The sequence below is a fragment of the Fundulus heteroclitus genome, chromosome 22 (genome assembly GCF_011125445.2).
Source record: "Fundulus heteroclitus isolate FHET01 chromosome 22, MU-UCD_Fhet_4.1, whole genome shotgun sequence".
NCBI lineage: Eukaryota > Metazoa > Chordata > Actinopteri > Cyprinodontiformes > Fundulidae > Fundulus > Fundulus heteroclitus.
Window position 1 is genome coordinate 34,218,051 of NC_046382.1, and position 23,033 is coordinate 34,241,083.

Consider the following 23,033-nt stretch of genomic DNA (forward strand, 5'->3'; position numbering starts at 1 on the left):
AGAGAGAGAGAAGGGGGGGGGGGTGTTCCTGTCAATTAGAAGACAGGAACAAACAAAAAACTTCTTTAGGCATAATAGAGAGAAATAGCGACACGTTTAGGATAGACATTATCTAAATAGTGGTAGAAACAAAAGACAGAGAAAGATAGATCAAAGGACAAAATGTAAAAATGAAACAAAAACAATACAGACAATAATTTGACAAAACTGTACAAAAATGAAACCCATGTAAGAAAGGAACTTGTCCCAAATTTGTTTTATTTCACGCTTAAAGTCATCTGAACCAACGAATTGGGCTGTCTTTGGTGGTGCTCAGAATAATCTCTGACAAGTATATGTAAAATAAATGTGAAAATATTTACCATTTAGAATGACTTACCAACAGAGCTGAGGCAGAATCAGGAACAAGTGGTGATAGCTGGTGCTGCAAACAATTGTGACATAAGAGTAGCTAAACCCCAAATCAACATATTTTATGCAAATAATAAACTATATAGACGGGGCCTCAAATATGCTATATTTATATTACTGTGTAAATTTAGAATTTTTTTGTGTAACCTTGTCTATAATATTTGGCTTAAAACTGTCCTAGTGCTGACTTCTTTTTGCACATTTGCACAAGTTCACATAATCTAAAACAGAGGACGTAGCAATGACAAGTTTAGCCCAGTAGATGGCGGTAACAGCCAGTGGTCATTTGGGCCTAAAAGCTGCTCAAGCAGATTCTGTGTTCATGCGATACACAAACAGAGATCTATGACTTATTTGAAATATATACGTGACAAAAACCTAGCAATCAAAAAAGAAAGGGCCAGAATTGATCCAGAAGGGGGCACCCAGCAACAACATCCAAAGAAGAAGTCGGTTGCCTAGCGACCAGTGGACGCGTATTGGCAGCTAGCAAGCTAAGCGTTGGGCTAACACGGTGTTCATGTCCCAGAAACAGAACCTCAAATGCCTCTGAAAAGAAGAGGACCGTTGCAACTCGTCCAAAGAGATGTGGATGAAGTCAAAAGACAGGTTTGTTAAAGAAAAACACCTTAAGTGTGCTAATATTTATTCTGTAAACGTGGAATTAATTAAGCGAATCAAAATAGCGTAGTTTTTGTTGTTGAACCCAAATACGGTGTCATCGCAGACGGAAATAGTTGGGCCTATTGTGCAACAGTAACACAACATACATTTTAAATGATGTTAAAAAGTAAAAAATCCTTTGTACAACTCAGCCTAGTCAAGTTCTTTCTTTCTTTCTTTCTTTCTTTCTTTCTTTCTTTCTTTCTTTCTTTCTTTCTTTCTTTCTTTCTTTCTTTCAGGTTGACATTCTGGAGAAGAATGTGAAGGGCCAGCATGGATCTCAAGAAGAGGCATTTCATAGGTGAACAGTTATGATGTTCTGCTGGTAGACATATTTCTACTGTGACCTTCATCTGAATCAGAGCTGAAATACTCTTTTATTCTTTTATTCCATTCTCAGTTAGGGTTTAGCACACTTTAATGCTATGTTTAAATCTGAATATCATGTCAACAGATGCCAAGAGCTGCAAACCTCTGCACAAAAGATACTAAACACTCTACAGAAATTGACAAAGGTATGTGCTCTGCTGTAAATAAATATTAGATCATTGTCAACTTTATCAGCATAGCAGATGTTTGCTTTACCTTCTTTATAAAAGGTGTTGATATACTTCTCCAAACTTCTCCAAAAATACGCAGTGACCTGTGTATTTTTCTACGAACAAAATTTCGTTCTGTATGCACTCTGTACATACAAAATGACAATAAAGTTGGCTAAGTCTAAGTCAAAAGTGGGTATATTAATTTAAAAACATTGAAAACTCTCTGAAAGACATTCTCAGTGATACATTTGAAAGGAGCGGAATTTGTGGTTGACCAAATGACACCCTGTTATGCACCAAATTTGACTAAATGGGAAATTACATTTTCATAAAATCTTATATGGCCATTTTATCAGAAAATATCCTGGTAATGTCGTAGTGCATCTGCCAAACTAACTTGATTGTTCAAATTACCACTAAATTGACATTGCAATGTTGTTGATTCTGTTTTTCAGGCTGATGAGCTGGCTCCAGTTGGGAACTACGATCAGAGGAAACTAGAAGAGGAGAGACGCTTACAAAATGTCGTGGAGCGTCTGGTCACTTTGTCTCTGGAGCTTTCACCCCCAGGCCCCAGCACTCAAACTGGGTAAGTTCCTATATGTACACTTGAAATAAATAATAAGATATCATAGGCATTATCACATCATACCAACTGTATTTATAAAGCACTTTAAAAACAACCACGGCCGAAACAAAGTGCTGAACATTAAAGCAGAGTATAAACATTCTTCAAAAGAATAGGAATATAGAAAAAAGACATAAGAGTAATAAAAGATGAAACATTATTAAACCACTAAAACAAGCAAGGTTCATGTGGGGTGTGCGTGGCTCAGAGTATGCGCACAGTTCGGCCAAGTATGGGGGACCCTTAGTTCTTGCTGGTGTTAAAAGTAAAAGAATACAAAAAGGTTTTTTAGACCAGTTTTAAAAGTAGACAGTGAAGGAGCCTCTCTAATGTGCAGGGGAAGGTTATTCCAAATTTGGAAAGTTAAAAGACATGCAGCAGTGTTTTGAACCTGCTGCAGACGAGAGAGTAATGACTAACTCACTGCAAAGAGTCCATTACAGTAATAAGCAGGATGAAATGAAAAATAAAAGAAGATTAAATAAAACGGAAGAGATTTCACTTTTGCCGACCGCCTCAAGTGATAATAGCAGGGTTTTACAGCTGCTCCAGTTTGACTTTCTGATGTAAAATTACTGTCTAACTTTAAACCCACACTTTTGACAGTTAATTTAAAATGTGCTGTATGGGGTCCCAAATCAACAGTGGTGGAGTCACAGGGGCCCCTTGGTCCAAACACTATCACCTCTGTTTTCTTGTCATTGAAATTAAAGAAATTCAGGGCAAGCCAAGCTTAAATGTCCTCCAAGCAATACAATATGGCCTTGACTGAAAATATATCCCCCTGCTTCAAGGGCAAATAGATCTGACAATCGGCATAGAAACGGAAGGCGATCCCATATCTTATGGAACCTAAAGGCAATAAATACAGTGAAAAACAAAACAGAGGCCCTAATATTGAGCCTTGTCGGACCCAAACTTGGCAGAGAAGAATCAGTGTCTGAAATGATTCACCTGCCCCTCATCCACATACTATTTGAGGAAGTGGGTAAAGAAAATGGATGGGTGGACTGTTGGGTGGGTTTTAAAGTCTTATATAAATTTTTAGAGAAAAGCTTCAGAAAAAGTAGGGACCTACTGAAACCCTCTTCTCCCTTCTCAAAGTCATTCTCGCTGTACAACTTACGGGAATCAGTCTTTCCTGTCAGTAGAGACGAATCATTGAAAGCCACTTTAAAAATTAGATGATGACATTTTATACAGACAGACATTTAGTTGGATCTATAGTTTGAATGTTTGTTTTGCATAGATGATACGGTATGTTCCTTTTTTCACAAATTTTAATAATTTACATTTTTTTTCTAAAGATGTTCATGTTTTGCTGGAATTTCTTAAATTATTTTTTATCCATAAAATGTGCCATATAAACAGCCTTCATTTCTGTACTGTTTTTACATTTGTGTGTTTAATTCATAGCAGTGCTTTAAAAGAAGACACAGACAACAATAGCGAAGGCGACATCGATGATGATCTTGAGGAAGACATCGACAGTGATGGTAAAGATGACGGAGAAGCGAATACATCCGAAAAGCCACCCTCTCAGTCAGCGCCTCAGATCTACACGGTCCTCAGTGATTTTAAAGCAGAGCAGCAAGGAGACCTGTCTGTTCAGGTAAATGATCACCTCTGCAAAAAAAACCTACAGCTGTCTCTGTAGGGATTTGGTCAAAAGGTTTTAGGGTTTAAATATCTCTTTTGAAATTGCCAAATTCTTCCAACGTTAAAACTTGAGAATTTAATTACAACATGCAGTATAAAGATAAAACAGAAGGTACCACTATAGCCATCTTGGCTCCCTGTTCAAAATCTTCATTTTTTCTTACATCACAGGGCAGGAGAGGGAAGAAGGTAAAAATATTCTAGAAATCTGACAGCTTTGATTTTCAAGACTTTAACCCACTGGTCATTTCCACATTTTGTCACGTTACAACCAAAAACCTCAATCTATATGATTTATATCATAGACTACCACCAGTGGCGTCTCTGGCATGATATGTTAAGTGGGGCACAAAAACTCAACATCTATTAGCAACAACTAATTTTTCTATAATTAATACAACCTGACTTCGATCAATTTTAAATGAAACAGATCAGAATCAGAATCAAGTTTATTACCAAGTAGGTTTGCACTTACAAGGAATTTGACTTGATGTTGATGATGCAGACAATATATATATATATATATATATATATATATATATATATATATATATATATATATATATATATATATAATCTAGAGCTATATATACGGTAGACTGTGCGTTAATGTAAGTTAGCATAAACCAACACACTAGAAATGGCATATTATAAGCTAAATGTAATTTAATTTTTATATATAAAATTACAAATAAAGCCTCACTAGTAATGTTAATTTATTCAACAGAAAAGATTCACATCAATCCTTTAATGAGCTAGCAAGGACAACCAACACTAGGTGATTGGACGATCCGAGCTTGGGGCCACAGGATTTGTGCCCCACGGCTGTCAACTGAGAGCGTGTTGGGCATGTACACTGCGATTTCTGATGTTCATTATTTAAACAAATGTTGGTGGGCTGGCCCTAATATCAAAGCGCCTCAAGAGGATTTGAGCTTGTCAGTATTCTGGCACACTTAGATATACTGTATAGACACACATGTTTCTAACACATTTTTATTGGTAAGGGAATCTTACAATGTTACTCTATAAAAAACAATCCTGTCCCACTGATTATTGAGGATACAGAGCTCCACAGTGACATCTGGTGGGGCCTGGCCCCAAATGCATTGGCGCCATACACCACCACATAGAGATGAAAGGAAAATGATTCATGCTAATTTATGTTTTTTACTGAAAAAAAATCTGAAAAGTTCACTTTGCATCCACAAATTCATCCCTTCTGAGTCAGCGCTTTGTATGAATAGCTTTAAATCTTTTGGGGATCAATTTTCTAGGGGCTCAGTCACTAGTCTCAAGTCTTGTAAAGCTTTCAAGAGGTTTTTCCTGCTGTATTTTGTCTCCATCCATCTACACATCTACACAGTTCCTTATCCCTGAAGAAAGAATCCACACAGCACTGGATTTTATTCAGGGGTAACACAGTAAATGCCGGTAAATCCAAATTCAAACTGAGGCCGTTTACCCACCCGATAATCCATTAGACTCGGTTTGATTGGGGACCAAATTGCAAATTTTCGGCTGGTGTGGTTTGCTTTGATTCTGCACTGTAAAAGCAACCAAATCTTATGATCAGCCTGTTCAACCACTCGCCCGCGGTGGAGCGACACCAAGAAATACAGAAAGAAAGAGGTTGGTCAGCTACTCAGCACGACTTCCTTTTCCACAAAAATGTAAAGAATAGCAACATATTTTAGCCGTTTTATTGCAATGCTGTCTTTTGGAAAGTGTGCCAGACAAGAACAATTCAACGATGGGCTCAGCATGAGCGGAGGACCAGGCAGAGGACCATGGAGATTGTTATATTTACACAAGGCGGACGGCTTCGCATGAGGCGGCAGCATGCGAGCAGGGGCGCGTACAGCTTCATTGACCTGTTGTCACACCTACACAGATGTTGAGCAAGGTATTTAAAATATACGAGCAACTTCATTAGTATTACTACTTAATTACTATTGTATTTACACACATTGCCCTGTGCTGTACTCTGCTTCCTGCTTTAGGAACAGTCTCCGATCCACTTGGCATTCCCATTTGGATTTGAAACGCTCCAGAGGTCTAAGGCGGACCCGAGTCCACTTTTTTGGGTCCGGATCAGAGTTTGATTGCGTATTCACACCTCCCCAAATGAACCAGAGTCCGATTAAAGTGGACTAAACAGGGCTGGTGTGAATGCACCCTCAGAAACCATTTATCCTTACCTGTATACTTCACAATTATGGGCTGATTTGTGCTGGTCAGTCACATAAAATCTCAAAAAAGTTGTTGGTTGTAATGTGATAAAATCTAGAGTAAAGATAAATACAGATAAAATACTATATATAGATTAACATGTGTGAATACCTTTAAAATAATAAATTCTTTTAATCTGATTTGCAGCGTTGTCTTTAGGGATTCTGGGATAAATGTTCCATAACAGGAATAAAACTAGATGTGAATTCTTTCTGTTTTGTGACTCTTTTTTCCCCCCCGATGTTTCATTTTCTTCTCTTGCTTAGAAGTTGTTGGATACTTGAAATCTATCTGTTATGATTTCATCACTATAGCTATGGCTCATGTCATTAATGTCCATGCCGTTACAGAGAGGAGAAGTGTTAAAGATAATAAAAAAATCAGCAGATGGATGGTGGCTGGCCCAAGACCCCAAAGGGAACAGAGGGGTTGTTCCAAGAACCTTTCTGAAGGTACTGTAGAAAACCAGAAAACCACAGCTCTTCATTATTACCAGCACTTTACAGGACATCTTAATTCAAAGGTTGAAAGTAAAATATGACTGGCTGGTTTTGTACATTTTAATGTTTTGCAAATTCTTTCTATTTTTAAACAAAAAGTTAATTTAAGTTTTTTTTGTACTTTGATTTTGTTAGATAGGCTCTGGTGTTAAAGATGATGATGAAGACGATGATGAAGACGATGATGACGACGACGATGATGACGACGACGATGATGACGACGATGATGATGATGATGAAATCCAGCAGTCAGGACAGGAGGAGGAGGAGGAAGACGAGGAAGATGAAGACCAGAATGATAATGGAAACAAAAGGTTTGACATCATGTTCATTCCTGTTAACTCTTCAGTTTTATATCATGCATCTGAATATTCTTCAGATTGCAAGGAGATTTTGTTAAAAAAAGACTTCATGTATTATTAAAAATGACAAATGAACAAGAATCATTTTATTTAAATAACATTTATTTCTTTTTGACAGTAACGCTTCTAACTGGTCAACCGTCCGAAAGGCTCTGACTGAGGTAAAACTCTGCAAACAACATAAATATAATTGCTCTAACTAAAGCTAAAAATAACATTATGATTTCCAAATGAGAGCTTGATAAAGTGTTTATAAATGACATGACTTTTTATGTGTTCGTGCGACAGATTGATACAACCGACGTGCTGTCAGCGATGGGAGCCATACCTTCAGGATTCAGGCCGTCAAGTCTGAGTAAACTGCTGGCAGAAGAAGGTAATTTTACATCACACCCCATGTCAACACATCCTCTCATTTTGTATCCACCTGTAATCATCTTATCCCTTCCTGCTTCTTTTCGTACCTGTAAACAAATACTTATTATCTAATTTATTATATTAGTGTTTTATTATTATTAGTAGTAGTAGTATAATGGAGATGATTATAAAAATGCTAAAATCTCCAATTTATTTTTTAAATGTATATTATTTTCTGAAGACTTATTACACTCCGTTTGCACTGATTTTGGTTTGGATCCTTGTTTGGCCCAGTTCAGTCCTATATAATACAACAAATTAAGACTCCAGATCAAAACAAAGTGTTATCCTGCTGGCAAATATCTTTTATTGAAGTCATATAACCATATTTCCTTACACTGAACAGTGAGCAGATTATATTGAATTTCTTTAAATTCTCACTTCACAAAACAGTTTTTTGGAAATTGGTAAACACTAAACATCCCAGGGAAGACAGCTCAGTTTTGTTCCAACAACCAGTAGCAGGTTACAAAATGATCTACAAAAAGGTACAGAATGGCGAAAAAGCAAAATGATCTTCTGCACAGATAGTTTGGTTCTTCTGTTAACTAAAGAAAAGTCACAACACTATGTTTGACAATTGTCAGTTTAGTAGTTTTGACAAGTCATCACCTAAAATACAAAAATGGTATATGGCTTATACTTGTATAGCGCTTTAACTAGTCTGACGACCCCAAAGCGCTTCACACTACAGTCATTGACCCATTTATACCCTGACAGTGGTGAGCTACGTTAGTAGCCACAGCGGCTCTGGGGCAGACTGACAGAACCGAGGCTGTCATACATTGGAGCCAGCGGACCCTCTGACCACCGCCAGCAGGCAGTTCGTGTGAAGTGCCTTGCCCAAGGACACAACGACGGAGACAATCAGAGCAGGGGATCTGACCGACAACCCAAAAATTGGGGGGGTTTCTCAGGCGCTACCTCCAAGAACTTTGAGTGGAGAGGGCAGAATGGTCTGTCTGTAGTCCTGACCTGAACCTCACTGAACACTGGTGGGATCAGCGTGGGCGTTGCTGTTTGTTTTAGAGTGACCCCCACAACAACGTTGGCTGACTTGTGACAAATGCTGGTTAAATAATGGGATCAGAAGGAGCTGCCAGGTTGTTGGAGCTGTGTCCGGTTCTTCGGTGCCCAGCTGAGGCCGCTTTTTGTTAAAGGAGTAAACTGCTTGGAGTACCGGTCGGTCATCATGGACTTTGTGGACTGGTGTGAGAAGAACCATCTGTGCTTAAACACCAGTAAGACCAAGGAGATGGTGATTGACTTCAGGAGAAGACCCCCACCTCACTCACCTGTGAACATCCAGGGGCAGGACATAGAAACTGTGGAGAGTTTCAAATACCTGGGTGTTCACATCAACAATAAGCTGGACTGGACTCATAACACAGACGCTCTGTATAAGAAGGGCCAGAGCCGGCTCCACCTCCTCAGGAGGCTGAGGTCCTTTGGAGTGAGCCGGCCTCTGCTAAAAACTTTTTACGACTCTGTGGTGGCCTCAGCCCTCCTCTACGCTGTCGTCTGCTGGGCTCCTGGCAGTGCAGAGCGGGACAGAAAGAGACTGAACAAGCTGGTGAGGAAGGCCACTTCTGTCCTGGGCTGCTCTCTGGACTCAGTGGAGGAAGTGGCTGAGAGGAGGGTGCTGTCCAAGTTCACATCCATCATGGACAACACCTTCCACCCGCTGCACCAGACTGTAGAGGAGCTGAGCAGCTCCTTTAGTGCAAGACTTAGACATTCTGTCTGTAAAAAGGAGCGCTACCGCAGGTCATTTATTCCTGCTGCTATCAGATTTTACAATGCTGCACTGTAACTGCAACTGTGATCATAACTGTAATAAGTAATGTGCAATAACCAAGGTGCAATAATCTATTTAATACACTGTCCTACAACCGTGCAATAATCCTGATGTAGTGACTTCTGCTGCTATCATCACCTGAACATAAGTCAGTACACATGTATGTATGTATGTATGTATGTATGTATGTATGTATGTACAAATGTATACAATGTATATGCACATACATACGCGTAGGTGCGTATGTAAGTAGGCGCATAGATATATGTATATATTTGAGTATATAGATATGTTTATATATATATATATATATATAGACCACTAAGAATGTAAATGAGACATCATATGCCCATTCCTATTTCCTTTTTTGTATTTTTTGGTATTCTTTCTGATCCATTGTATATATGAAGATTCACTGTATATAATTGAATGCACCTTCCCTACTCTGCACCTTCTTGTATGAGCCGATGTGACGAGTGAATTTCTCCATTGTGAGATCAATAAAGACTATCTTATCTTATCTCTTAATTGACACCATGGCTTGGCAACTATACCAAACACGAGTTAGTAGCAGAATAAGCTGTTTGGCATTGACAGAGATGATCTGGCAAGTTCTTCCCGCTCGATTCTGCTGCTCAACCCACAAATGTATGTCCCTTACAAACGTGACACGTTTAACAAGAAATAAACAGGACTTCTAGTGACTTAAGATTTATCACTGAGAAGCTATGTTAACAATCAAGTAATAGCTGAGCAAGTTTCCTTTTTTGTTAACTTTAGTTGTTAGTTAGGGTGGGGCCATGACTGTTAGCAAATATGGCCCTCACTGGTGCCTCTACTTTTTTTGATATATTATGTGATTAAAAGGTGAAACTGTTAACATTTATGTCCTATTAAAGGTGAGAGATACAGAGGAAGTCGTTATGTTCAACCTGAGCTCAGCCAATCACAGCTGTCCTTCAAAGATCTCTTCTTAGACCCAGACACCGGCAGGGTGAGTGTTCCTCTGGATGTATATGTGTGTTTATTACTGTACAACCTTCTTAGTGTAGAATTTCAATGTTTTTTTTGCCCCTACTATCCATTGGTTCCACTCACAGATAACCCATGCTGACAATAACTTCAACTTGTTGTGCAGGTCCGTGCTCGCCAGGTCGGGATTTGCGTCTGTTTTAGTTTGTGGAGCTGCAAGATGATTCCCACTCCAGGAGTCGGGGTTCAGGTTCTCAGCAGACACGTCCGTCTGTGTGCCTTTGATGGAACACAGGTATCGGGACTTTTCTCTGTAACGAAATGTCCTTCCTCTCGCTGTGTATTTATTTAAAATACACCCCATCTTGTTTTTTTAGGTGTTGAGCAACATCCACACAGTGAGAACATCAAACACCTCAAAGAGCCCAAAGACATGGAGCTTCTCTCCAAGGGTATGAAGGGAGTCAAGCTGCCGCCTCATAGATCCTAAATAGATAGATGTGTAACTCCAAGGATGCTGGTGGTACAACAGGTGACTTATTTTTGCCTTTTACTTTTTTTTTTTTTCAGATGACCAGCATCCTGCCAACTGTCCTGGATGGAGACTGTTTCCTTCGCTGCAACTCGTCGTCTCCGAACATTGGAATACTTTTTGAACTTGGAGTTACTTTTATACGAAACGTAAGTAAATGACACATATTTTAATGCAGTGTTGTTGAAGTGGACTTTTACGAATATGCCACATTTGTTTATGATGTGATGTGTGTCTGTTTAAGTCGACGGGCGAGAGAGGAGACCTGAGCTGCGGCTGGGCCTTCCTCAAACTAACTGATGACGGCGGAAACCCACTCCCAAACAGGTACATGTGCAGAACCACTCAGAGGAAGCGATGTCAGTGGACAAAAGACAGATGATGATAAACCTGTTGGGTATCCAATGCAAATTTAAAGCCTTAAAATACTTAATTTTTTTAGAGCTGCAGAATTTCAATCTGATCTTAAGTGTGAGTATTTTAGTCCAAACTGATATTTCTAAATCTAATCTTTTGTAGGACCTATGAACTACCAGTAAATGGGGGGACACCTTATGAAAAGGATGTTACATTGGAAGCACCCATTTCGAGAAGATGTAAGACAAAGAGAAAAAAACTTTTAGATAGTAACACAACTAATGTGAAAAAAAAAACAAGTCGGGAATAACTGGAATCACGAGTGTATTCTGTGTGTTTTCTCAACTTCCCAGCTCCAGGCGGCGTTTTCCAGCAGATGCTCCAAGCCCGTCGGCAGCCCAAACTGATTGTTAAGATGAAATCGGCAAACAGCAGGATCAGAACGCAGCTCAGGTAGGAGGATCGGCGAGAAGAGCCAGGCACTCAGCTTGAGCACATGCAGCGGCGTATTTGATCAATAAATCACGGCAAGTTTCAGTCAGACACATTCCTGGCTCTGCTTGGATTTACACATGTGGATGATTAAGGTTAGGCTTAGCGTGACAGCAGAATCATTTTACATGGCAGAATGTTTAGTTATACTGTTCCAAATGAACTTTTTGAAATGGATTCGATTGCTTTTTTTCCTTAAACATGACCTGTAATATAAAATCTACACAAGAAGATACTTCATTTACAATTTATTTGAAGCTCATTTGGCATCAGTACTTTACAATGTTCCTAAAAGCTTGGCAGACTTTGCTGTAGAACGTTTTTCTACAGCCATGGGCAACAAATCAGATTGAATTGGAAACAAATGAAACTGGACTTTTACAGGCACGGGGATCAGCCCCCTCAGCAGGGTGCCATCGTTGCTATAAACCAAGCTCCCACAGACAAACGTCCTCAGTCCCGTTACTCCTGGAGCTTGAAGAGAAGTTGTCACTCATTTATTTTATGTGTGTGCAGAGTTTGCTGGTAAAAGATTGCCAGTGCTCAAATCATTCCTATCAACTATTGTCCTAATATCAGCTACTAGGCTGATATTCACCGGACAATACCTAACAGACAGTTATTTATTAAACATTAAATAACTTTAAACAGGGTGTAATAGCACAACAGTCACATCTGATCATTTCACAGGGACTTTATTTCCTAGACCAACACAAACTAGAACAAATTTGTGAAGTGAAAAGATGGATTCAAGGTTTTAGACTTTTCTATAAATAAAAATCTAATAATTTTGGCATTATGTTCATTATATATATATATTCATCAGTGCCCTGACAGCACTGTTTTGCCGTCAGGGGCGGGGCTAAATTGAAGGCCCCTTCCATTTTTCCAGTACTCATCATCTACCTGTAGTGATCTTGTGGAAAGCTCCGGTCAAGTAGCGCTGCTCGACCACAAGAAAGGGTATTATTTTCATTGTTATTATCTTCATTAGCTTACACAGCTAATGATTGTAGTGACATGGAGCTAAACCAGTGACAGGAAGTAAAAGATGAGGAGTACCGGAAAAACGGAAGGCCCACGAAGGCGCCTTCAATTTAGCCCCGCCCCCGACAGCAAAACAGTTTGTGCCAGTTTGTAGTGACATCGTAGCTGAAGGAACTCTGCAGTGACACTGAAAATGTCTCTCATTGAAATAAAGCTGCAGCATAAAATGAAGATATCATCATGAATTTTTACTTTCTAACAATATTTGACTTTTCAATGTCTGATTTTTCAGTGCCATATCTCTTTTCAATGTCGCTGCAAGCTGTCACTGTTTTAGCTCCATAAAAAAGGCCCTTGAAATGTCCTGTTGTGTGTGTAGATTAGTGACACCCTATTGTCCCTTTCTAGTCTCCTTCCAGACACCCTGCTGCACTGTCTGAGCTGCGTGCACCTGCTGGTTTTGCACCGGCAGCTGTTGGCCGACACACTGCTAATGGACAGACCCACCATGCAGAATGCAGGTAACGCTGTAGCAACTTTAGTCCATAAAAAAACAACAAAAACAAAACATATTTTAATTAGACCTCAATTCTTAGTAATACTGTATTTTAACTTTTGTCTCTGATTTAGATCTTATATGCAGTCCAATACTCTCAACTTTCCCTGTGCTGTTGGACCAGACAGACCTGCTAGATGCCCTGAGGGTGAGAAGAGAGGGGACTTGGGTTGTGCTTATTTAGTGTCACCAAAATATATGAAAAGAATTAGCCAAAGTAGAACCGTGAACCTTTTCTTTAAATGTCAGATTTTTCTTTCTAAACAAGCATTTTCTTTCAGAGTGCCTGGCTGGAAGCTGAGACCAACATGAGCAGAGCACAGAAGGTTTGCACGCACGTATTCTTGTTACTTGTGCTGTCAGAATGATGAACTGATGTCGATGAAAAGCTTGGTTAGGTGATAAAGTCATGTTTTTAAATTCTATGTGCGTAATAGCAGCACCCGCCTGTAGGGGGAACTGTAGACATGAGTGATGAAACAGTAGAATAATGAAGAATAATAATCTATATAGTAATGCAGATGTATTTTAGTGTGTGCATAATTAAGTAAAATGTAATCATAAATAAAGCATGATTCTCTGTATTTTCAGAGAGACGTATCCCATCTGAAGCAGGAGTTTAGTAAAATCTACATGTCATCCGTGTATTTCCTGCTCCACTCACCTTCCCTGCCCTCCTATCGCTGGGCTGACCCGCCCTCAGAAGAACAGCGGGCCAGAGTCATCTACTCCACCTTGGAGGCCCTGAAGAACTACCAGCAAACCACCAGCCAATCAGGAGCTCCTGCAGTCTTTTTTGACCCCTCCCATTCACATCTTGCTTTTGATGTCCAGGAGTTGACATTTGACCTCCTTTGTGCGACACGGTAACAATAACATCACCTCCATGACTGAAACTGCCAGTGATTGCCAGGGCTGGATATAGGAAAATGTATTCTACCCATATAGCTTGATGGCTATGTACAAATCAACTTACAGGATTTTGGGCATTGTCCACATGAAAATAAAGTTTTTCCAAAACACTATTTGTGGTTCTCGATTCTAAGACCTACGTTGTAAACAAAGTAACAGCCCTAGAGATGTCTTCAAGCAATCAAAAAAAAAAAAAGACAAAAAAGAATCAAAATGTCATGGTAACTGTCAAGTTTGTACGTGGTGAGGTAATTACAGAAACGCATCAAAAGGCGTGGAGCATTATGCTTAAATCTTGCCGCTCCATCTGGAGTGCTTGCAGTCCAAAGTTAGAAAGATAAATCTACTAACCTGATATATGCTTTAAAAATGTTTTTGGAAAAAAAAAATTATGAAAAACATCAATATTTAAATTTTTTGTTCTCCTAAACGGCAGTGTTCCAGGCTACTTTAGAATGTACTTTATTTTGCTAAAAAATGGCAGTTTTAAAATTGTAAACTACAAGCTTGATAACATTCTATATTTCTGTTGTGACTACCCCCCCGCCCCCCCAACAACCACAAAACAGTTCATGTTTGCAATAGTATTCCTTTGTAAATTTGTTCAATAATCAACGATTAGTCTGAACAGACCCAAATAGTTTTGTAAATTAGCTGAGCTTCATCAAAGTATTAGCTTGTTGATTGGCTTTCAGTATGATTTGTTGAAAATAGACATCCTTACCCTGATAAAACATCATTTATTCTACAGCTTGAAGCGTCTCAGCGTTAGCATATAAAACACATTTTTTCCTGCCTTCTGCTAACTTTGATTATGACTAACAATTGTTCTTATCTACTATGGTGTAATTATGTAGTCCAGTATGTGTCTATAGAAGTCAGCGAAGCATTTTTCAGTATAAAGTAACTATATTTACTTGTTACATTTTTTTGAATTGACGTAAAGGTTCTGCTGGTATCAGTTGCTGATTTGTTCCAACATTTACATGAGCTGCTCTTTCAGGTGTGTCCTCTGACAGGTCATTGAGAAGCACCAGTCCTCTGCGCCCATTAGATCAACATCAGTAATGGGTGTGTGTAGTGTAGGGTTACAGCACAGCAGAATAGCGTTTAGAGTTAATAATTAGTTGGCTCGAGGTTTTTTTTAGCCGGGTATAAAAGGAGAGGAGCAGTGGGAGGTTGGTTCAGTGGGAGCTCAACGCCTTGTGCCCACGCATCCAAAGCAACATTTAAATGCTACCTCACATATGTTGTGGAATGTTGAATTACATTTGAATTATAAATAATAAAGATTATTGGACGTTTTATAAATATTTGATTATTGTTCAGACAGTGAAAATGTATTATTCATTGAAACAGTAAACCAAAACAAAAAGATGGAACGTTTGCTTTAATTTAAAAGTATATTTTCCCAAAATGAATTTTAAAGTACAAATACAATATTTGACACACATCTGTATGACAGTAAGTAAAACACACACAAGCATTACCACAAGCATTTATTCACAGTATTATTAGCTGTTTATTTTCATCCTAAAACTAGCACTTTTAGCACTGAAACTTCAAGCAAGCTCCATTCAATCTAAAGGCCAGTTAAAATGTCCTCATGTCTTTAAACAGTCCTATGAGTTCCCAGTCCAAAGCCTGAAGTGGTGGAACTGTGTCTATACACACTGAATCACCTCAAGTCTTTATGAGTTTCAGTGTTTGCAGGGGGAATCATATTTCACATCCTGTATTTCCACATTCCATCATTGTTGTTGAGGCAATAGTTTTGGTGCCGTTCAAGACTGGATTGATTATAGTCCAGAAAAAAAGTTAAGGAGAAGAAAAATAAAATCATTTTAAAGGAAGTTAAAAAGGTCAAGGGCGAATTATAGGCCTTCAGAAAACCTGCTGATTTACTGGTCAGAATCATTTATTGATTGCATCATTTATTCCACAGCAGGGGAAGGGAATTAGTCCATAATTTACAGACAAAACTTTAAGACTCTAAATAATGTAATGAACTTGGGAGAAATCTCAAAATGTAATCTGTCAGTGATACTTTGAGAAGACAGGAAGTCTGATTCCTATTGTCACCTGGAAACACTGAGACGCTCTCACCCAGTTTGTCTCTTTGTGCCTCAGGACAACCATTGTCACTGAGGAGAAGGCAGAATATCTGGAGGGCAAAAACATGGGGAACAGGGAAGTGAACATTTTCAACCAGCTACAGCAAGAGAAGCAGATCCAAGACCTGATAAACATATCTTTAAAGGGGACGTATCAAGCAAAATCCACTTTTTTAGTCTTGAAATACATTTTGTTGTGTACTTGGAGTCTCTGGAAATGCAGAGAATTTGAACATAGATGCTGAATAGATATCTTTATATTCTGTTTGGATCCTAATTTTTCAAGCCATTCAGTTTTCTCTGCTTTCTATTATGTTTAAATAAATAAAAAAAAAATACTATTACGTCACATTATTTGTTCTGGAATTGCTAAAAAACGTCATGGACTTCCGGCTTGCCAGTCTCACGAATATACCATATTTATTCCTCAGAACGATTTTTTAGCCCAAGCTGAAGGATGCCGAAGAAACAAATGGATTAGTCATCGGTTGTTTATTACACCGTCTTACATCATACTACAAAAATCAGGGTAATGTGGAAGGCTTTGTAATCTAGAGGGAAGGGGGGTGTGAAGTGCCTCTTTTAGACTTAAAGAAACGACACCAAAACAAGTTTCTCTCAGATGCACCTCAGAACAGGAGTGAAAAGGGGTGCATGTGGGTAATTTAACAAGGAATTCAGACTAATGCATTGCAGTTCAACTTTATATAGACCACAACTGAATCATTTAAATGCGAAAAGGAAGAACTGAAAAGCATGATAAGTCTCCTTTAATATTTATTTAGGGTATGCTGTTTTGGACACCAAAACATCCTACCCTTGCATCTAGGGAAGTTTTTTTTTATACATCCTATGCAATTAATAATTATCGACATTTGTCATTGCAACTTTGTACATTTGAAAGAAATTTGTCCCCTGCATTTAACCCATCTCTTGTGGTCAGTGGGATGCGTCTTTGCGGCAACCAGGGAGTATTGTGGGTTTTGGTCAGGAATTCGGACAGAGGAACTTCTGTGCCCTCCAGGATGTAGGCACCTTGCTCTAACCACTAAGCCACCACTCCCCTTGAAATTGAAAAGAAATATTGACAGTTTGTATAAAAAGACAATTCACCTTTTTTCACTGTCTGATATGAAATCAGACTAAAATGTTAGAGATATCTTCAAAGCTAATTTCTATCCATTGAGTTTTTATTTTATAGAGGGCTTTGTGATTGAAACTCCCACAAATTCACTTTGTTGTCCTTAGGGGTCATTTTCTCTCTCGTGGACATAGTATGAGATGGGTGCAGTGTTTCTGCATTGCTTATTGGACAGATAAACTTGGCACCTGTGATGTCTTGCCAGGAATAACATAAATCCACAAGTGTTCCTCCATTTACCTCAAACTCCTCACTTACAACTGGAATTGTTTATACCCTCTTTAAAACTGCCATTTGCACACCTATACTGAAGAAATCTGGCTCAGATCCCAATAATCTTCACTCCCATTTTTAATTTACCTCTTATCTTCAAAATACTTGAAAAAACTGTTACCTCCCAAGTTACTTTATTCTCAATTAACTCACAATAACCTTGATGAATAACTCCATTCTGGAGACAATGATCTTCTGACTCATGTCTACTTTCTATTCTCATTCTTCTGGATCTGAGTGCAGCTTTTGATATAATTTTCCATTCTATCCTTCTCCACACATTATCTTCAATTGGCACCACTCACTCCCCTTGACTGGTTTCATTCTTATCTTACTGGCCACACTTCTTCAGTTCCATCAATGCCCTCCCCTGTAACAACCCCTGTGTCCCAGGGCTAAGTCCTTGGACCCCAACATTTCATTATATATGTTCTTCCTATCGGCAATATCTTCCAGAAATCCAACAACAATTTTCACTGTTATGCTGATGACACTCAGCTCTAATTTCCACTTTCAACTTTCTTAAACTAAGCAATGATAAAACTGAGATCCTCCTTGTGTCATGGTTCTCTGTTTTCCGTGCTCTAACTCTGCTTCACTGGTGGCTGCAAGTGTGGGCGTGGCCCACACCTGCAACTCATCAAAGAACCTTCATCTCAGGCTTTAAAAGGAGTACACAGAAAGCTGGAAGACGCCAGAGTGTTACCCCGTCGTGGTATGCCTAGGCCACTGATCTGTCTCCCGTGCTTCGTACCTGTGAGTTTTTGGAAACCCTGTTTTTGGACTAATCCTCTCTCCTGTTATTCTCCAGTTTGTTGTGTTTGGATTTACTTACCTGTGTTGGTGTTGTGCTCAGTGAATCAGTCATCCGAATCCCCGCCACTCAGATTTTGCTCTGGCATCTCCACTCATACCCCCTTGGTGGTACCAAGCTGGGCGTGAGAACCTCCTTCCTGGATTCACCTGGTTCATCAGCTACACTCCGGTTCTTCCAGCTGCTCCTCCTGCCTGCCGTCACAGTGGTGCTGTCCGGGTCCCTCGCCTGCATTACATCTGCCAGCCCTCCTGTCACTCAGCCACCAGTTACCATCAACGAGTTACAGTCACAGAGTCCCTTTTTCACTCATCCCCCCCGGACAGGTCTCCCCAACCAAACGGTAAGCGGCGCAGCTTCAGGAACATTTCCCCCTGGTTTGATCCTTAGTAAACATATCCTCTTTCTTCCCACAGTGGTTCCAGCTCTGACGTTCAGACCTCGCCTGTTGCACACAGCGTGTGCTTCCCCTTTGTTGAGCCTTAAAATAAACATCTTAAAACTGTTCCTGTTTCCATCTGTGTCTGCATGTGGGCCAAACACTTAAAAACCATGACAGGAACCAAATCTGTATTATCCAAATCTGGAAAGAACTAAATCTGTATTATCCAAAGCTGACAATTTCTCCCTTTCACTTGATGGTTGTGTAGTCTCCTCCTCACCTCAGGTTAAGACTCTGGGTGTCATCCTCGAAAGCACTCTATCCTTTACCACTCACATCAATAACATCACTTGTACTGTGTTTTTTCATCTATTCAACATTAATCGCCTTCATCCCTTCCTTTTCCCTCACTATGCATCAATTCTTGTGCATGGCTTTGTCACCTCCTGCATTGATTACTATGACTCTCTTCTTTTTGGCCTTCCTCAGAAATTCCTACATAAGCTTCAAGTGGTTCAAGTCATTCCATCGCATCACCCCAGTTCTACAGCAGCTCCACTGGCTTCCAGTTATTTAGAATAAAATAAAAAATTCCTTTGCACACATTCAAGGCCAGCCGCAACCTCGCTCCACCTACATTTCTGATTTTCCTTACATCGCTACTCCTTCCTGCACCCTTAGATTGTCTCCCCTTCCATTCACTTCACTGTTCCTCTTTCCTGCCTCAGCACAATGGGGAGCAGAGCTTTCTCCTGCTCAGCTACCAATCAATGCCATTTGTTTTGAAATCGCTTCTTCCAAACATCCACAGTACCAACACCCTCTACCAGTTCAAGTCTAAACTCAAAATCAGTCTGTTCAAAAGTGTATACTCTCTGTGATTGCCTGTTCAATGTAACGTCTATTGTTTGTCATTTTATCTTGATTGTTCTGTACAGTGTCCTTGAGTGTTCTGCAAGGTGCTTTTTAAAATAAATCCATTATTATTATTAAATACTGTGATTTAACGAGCAGTTTAAAGCCATATTTTCATCCATCTGGACTTTCTCACAAGACGTAGTAAATGTAATGTTTGTAAGCTTCTGTTTTATTTATTGCAGGTAAATTTCTAATTGATAAAATATCAGACGGTTAGAAAAACAGGTTATGTGTCTTCATATATTGTGTTAAATATCTAGTTTCAGCTATATATCAAAAAAATTATCAAGTGCACCTGAAAGTCCGCACAAACAGCAGTTAAAATCATGCTTTTGAGATTTGATAAAGCACTAGTCTTTCTTCTCAAAAGGCCAAAAGGTTAGTAACAGAGCAGTGCCCTTGGAGCTTACAAGGATTCAGCAGAGCAGAAATGTGCAAACAAAAAAGGCTTTGACCATCATGTTAACATCTGATTTCTCCAGTATCTTTTTATCTGCTAATCTTTATGCCTGAGATCAAAGTGAAAATGCCTCGAATTAACTATTTGTTCCCATTTTTAAACTGATGGAATGCTTTGTGTTTGAAGGACGGATTTTTCATTGAGGCCACAATGCATTCTTTATCGTTCCCTGTGGATGAGTGTTACGCTTCAGAGCGACACCCAACTCTGACAAATATCTATTGTATTTTCACAGAGCTGGCAAAGTTCCCATGGAGGTGTCTGCAACCTGTGTGTGTGGTTTGTAACCAGATCCAAACACAAGAGGCTAGTCTAAGGTGTGTCTTAACACAGCTTGTTTCCATGTAAATAAGGTCTCACTGTAAAATTGTTGTTTGCTGCATTACATCATAAAATTTCAGAGGAACAGAAAATATTGCAGAGGGTGAATGGTAATGTTTTGGCTGTGTTGATGGAAAGCTTTCCAACTGTGGTTTGTGCTCTAATTTCATCAGCCAAATTACAAAAATGACCAAAGGTATCAATAGTAACACAATTGTTGTTTGCAAATATTTTGTGGACATTGTTGTTAGATTAGAGTGCCAACAGCTAACTTTATTTCTGAACTTCTGTGGAAAAGTTCAGCTTAAGTTAATGTCAAATTTAATTTCTAAAAACTGAGATATTTAGGTACTTCGGAAAACTTTCAGAAATGTGTCAAGCTAGTCTCTGAAATCTGAATAATTATTTAAAATCCAAAAAATGGTATTTATCAATGGCAAGATGGAAAAAAATAACACTGCAAAAATATGTATCGCATGCAAGCCTTTTCTAGTCGTAGTTATTGTCAAGGGTTTGGTTGAAGTAATTTTTTCCTAGAGAAAAAATAATTTTCTGTTGTGGCTTTATATTTTGATTGACTTTGTTTTAATCATTTACATTTAGTAATGCAGGTTTGTGTACAAAATATCACATGGAGCTATCACAGCGATGCTCCTAAATTCTGTCCTTTATTAAAACAAATCTATTAAGAATATAATGTGAGTGTATATTGTTCATTGCCTAAAATGATTGCAATCAAATCCACTGGATAACATTGCTAGCATTAGTACAGTGCATTTACAACACTGCTTTTCCTGCAAACGTGGCTCCAGTGCAATTAACCGCTTCATCTCTCCCTACTTAATGTTCATTCTAAGAACAACAGGGAGGATTGTTTACATCTGAAAGTATGCTAACAGTATGTGTATCTAACATGGATTGGTGGGGAAACTGGAAACAAAAGCAGAGGGTTGCAGCTTTTGCATCAGTTGATGTGACAGATACTGCTCGGATTGTGTATACTCACAAAATGCTTCAGCGTGGTTTCCGCAAGATTCTGTAGTACGTTCACATAAAAAACAAAAACACGAGCAGGTAAACAAATAATACATTTTAGTAGATGATAATGGAATAAAAGTCACAATACTTCCAAACATCACACTGTTCTAGAAAAGTTTTTGTTTTAAATCATAGCACATAATTTTAGGCAGTTCCGTTCCACACAGAATGTGCTAAAAATGTACTTTTCTACATAGAAATCTTTGATCAAAGTCTTATTAAATTTAGATATGTGTTCATTTCATTTCTTCCTGTGAATTTATGTTGGCATTATTGGTATTATAATTAGGAAACAGTGACCTGCGATAAGACCAAAAAAATGTATGGATAGACTAATACTTTGAGTCATTCTTGACACATTAATGTTTTGTTATATTAGCATGCATGCAAACATGCAATTATCTCTGCGACACCACTATAATTTTGTTGTATAGTGAAAAAATGTAATCAAATAACATCAACATGAATGTATTCCCCAACACTACTCTACAACCACTGCCACATCTCAGATTACTATCTTAGAAAAAGAAGCCAAAAGCACAGAGAGGCGTAGATAAGCAACCAGCCATTAGATTTATACTTTGCAGAGTTTAATATAAATATGCAAATATTGATGCTATCTACATATTTATCCTCTTAATGTCAGTTATAATGACCATGTAATTCAATCACTCCCAAAAGCAGCCCACAGCCATACAAACATTCATCCATTTACAGCATACAAAAATACATTACTTTTTATTAAATTACATATTACAATGTGAGCCTTTGTGTGAGAGATGGCCTGGTGGTTAGAGCATTGCGCTTGTGTCCCAGCAGTTCTGGCTCCAACTCCCACATACTGCCACTCTGGGTACATGAGCTCCCTGGGCGCTGTACAGTGGTAGCCCATTGCTCCTCAAAGGGATGGGTTGATTGCAGAGAACACATTTCATTTGAATGTATGTTGCAATGACAATAAAGATGATGATTGTAATTAGATACCAGTATATCAGATCAGAATCAGATATACTTTAATAATCCCAGAGGGATTACTTATATAACGAGAGATTGTGAAAACAAGTTTTCAAATAAAAGTTGAGAAAATATCCATAGCCACATTCTGGCTGACCTCGTGCTAGCAAACCCACTTTTTGCATCATTGCTTTACAGTAGAGTACTACACTGGCTATTATGAAATAGCACAAAACCTTCTCCATGGACTGTGGTCTGCGGTGAAAGCAGGGAAGAAAGGAGCAGCTGGACAAAAGTGTTGGGTGTGTTGTGTGATAAAAGTATATCAGCAAGAAGGAAAAGAAACGTGTGCAGGACAGCAGCGAGACCAGAAATGTTGAATGGATTAAAGACGGTGCCACTAAGGAAGAGACAGGAAGCAGAGCTGGAGGAAGCAGAGATATAGATGTTGTGGTTCTCTTTGGGAGTGATGAGGATAGATAGGACCAGGAATGAGTACATTTTATGAGTGTATTGGTAGAAAGAAGCTGAGGCTGGAACTGTCAGGCAGGAGGCCTCGAGGAAAACCAAATAGGATATTTATGGATGGAGTTAAAAA

At 38.9% G+C, this 23,033-nt stretch overlaps 1 protein-coding gene across 1 annotated transcript; it reads left to right on the forward strand.

Moving 5' to 3' along the window:
• The first annotated feature begins 683 nt into the window (after positions 1–683).
• nphp1 (nephronophthisis 1) lies at positions 684–14,130 on the forward strand. Its single transcript, XM_012878418.3, has 20 exons — positions 684–1,020; positions 1,314–1,375; positions 1,529–1,589; positions 2,072–2,205; positions 3,661–3,856; positions 6,486–6,587; positions 6,771–6,949; positions 7,116–7,158; positions 7,286–7,373; positions 10,112–10,206; positions 10,351–10,479; positions 10,562–10,636; positions 10,755–10,865; positions 10,961–11,043; positions 11,236–11,312; positions 11,427–11,526; positions 12,961–13,073; positions 13,183–13,256; positions 13,390–13,434; positions 13,700–14,130. Exons 1-20 carry the CDS (start codon positions 955–957, stop codon positions 13,976–13,978), a joined length of 2,112 nt encoding a protein of 703 aa, XP_012733872.3. The 5' UTR covers positions 684–954; the 3' UTR covers positions 13,979–14,130.
• Positions 14,131–23,033: the final 8,903 nt, after the last annotated feature.

Bases quoted from the DNA above. Each gene is read 5' to 3' on its own strand.
- nphp1 (XM_012878418.3), top strand. From the start codon at position 955: ATGCCTCTGAAAAGAAGAGGACCGTTGCAACTCGTCCAAAGAGATGTG. The intron at 6,950-7,115 runs GTTTGACATCAT...TCTTTTTGACAG, and splicing joins AATGATAATGGAAACAAAAG to TAACGCTTCTAACTGGTCAA. The intron at 7,159-7,285 runs GTAAAACTCTGC...TTCGTGCGACAG, and splicing joins TCCGAAAGGCTCTGACTGAG to ATTGATACAACCGACGTGCT.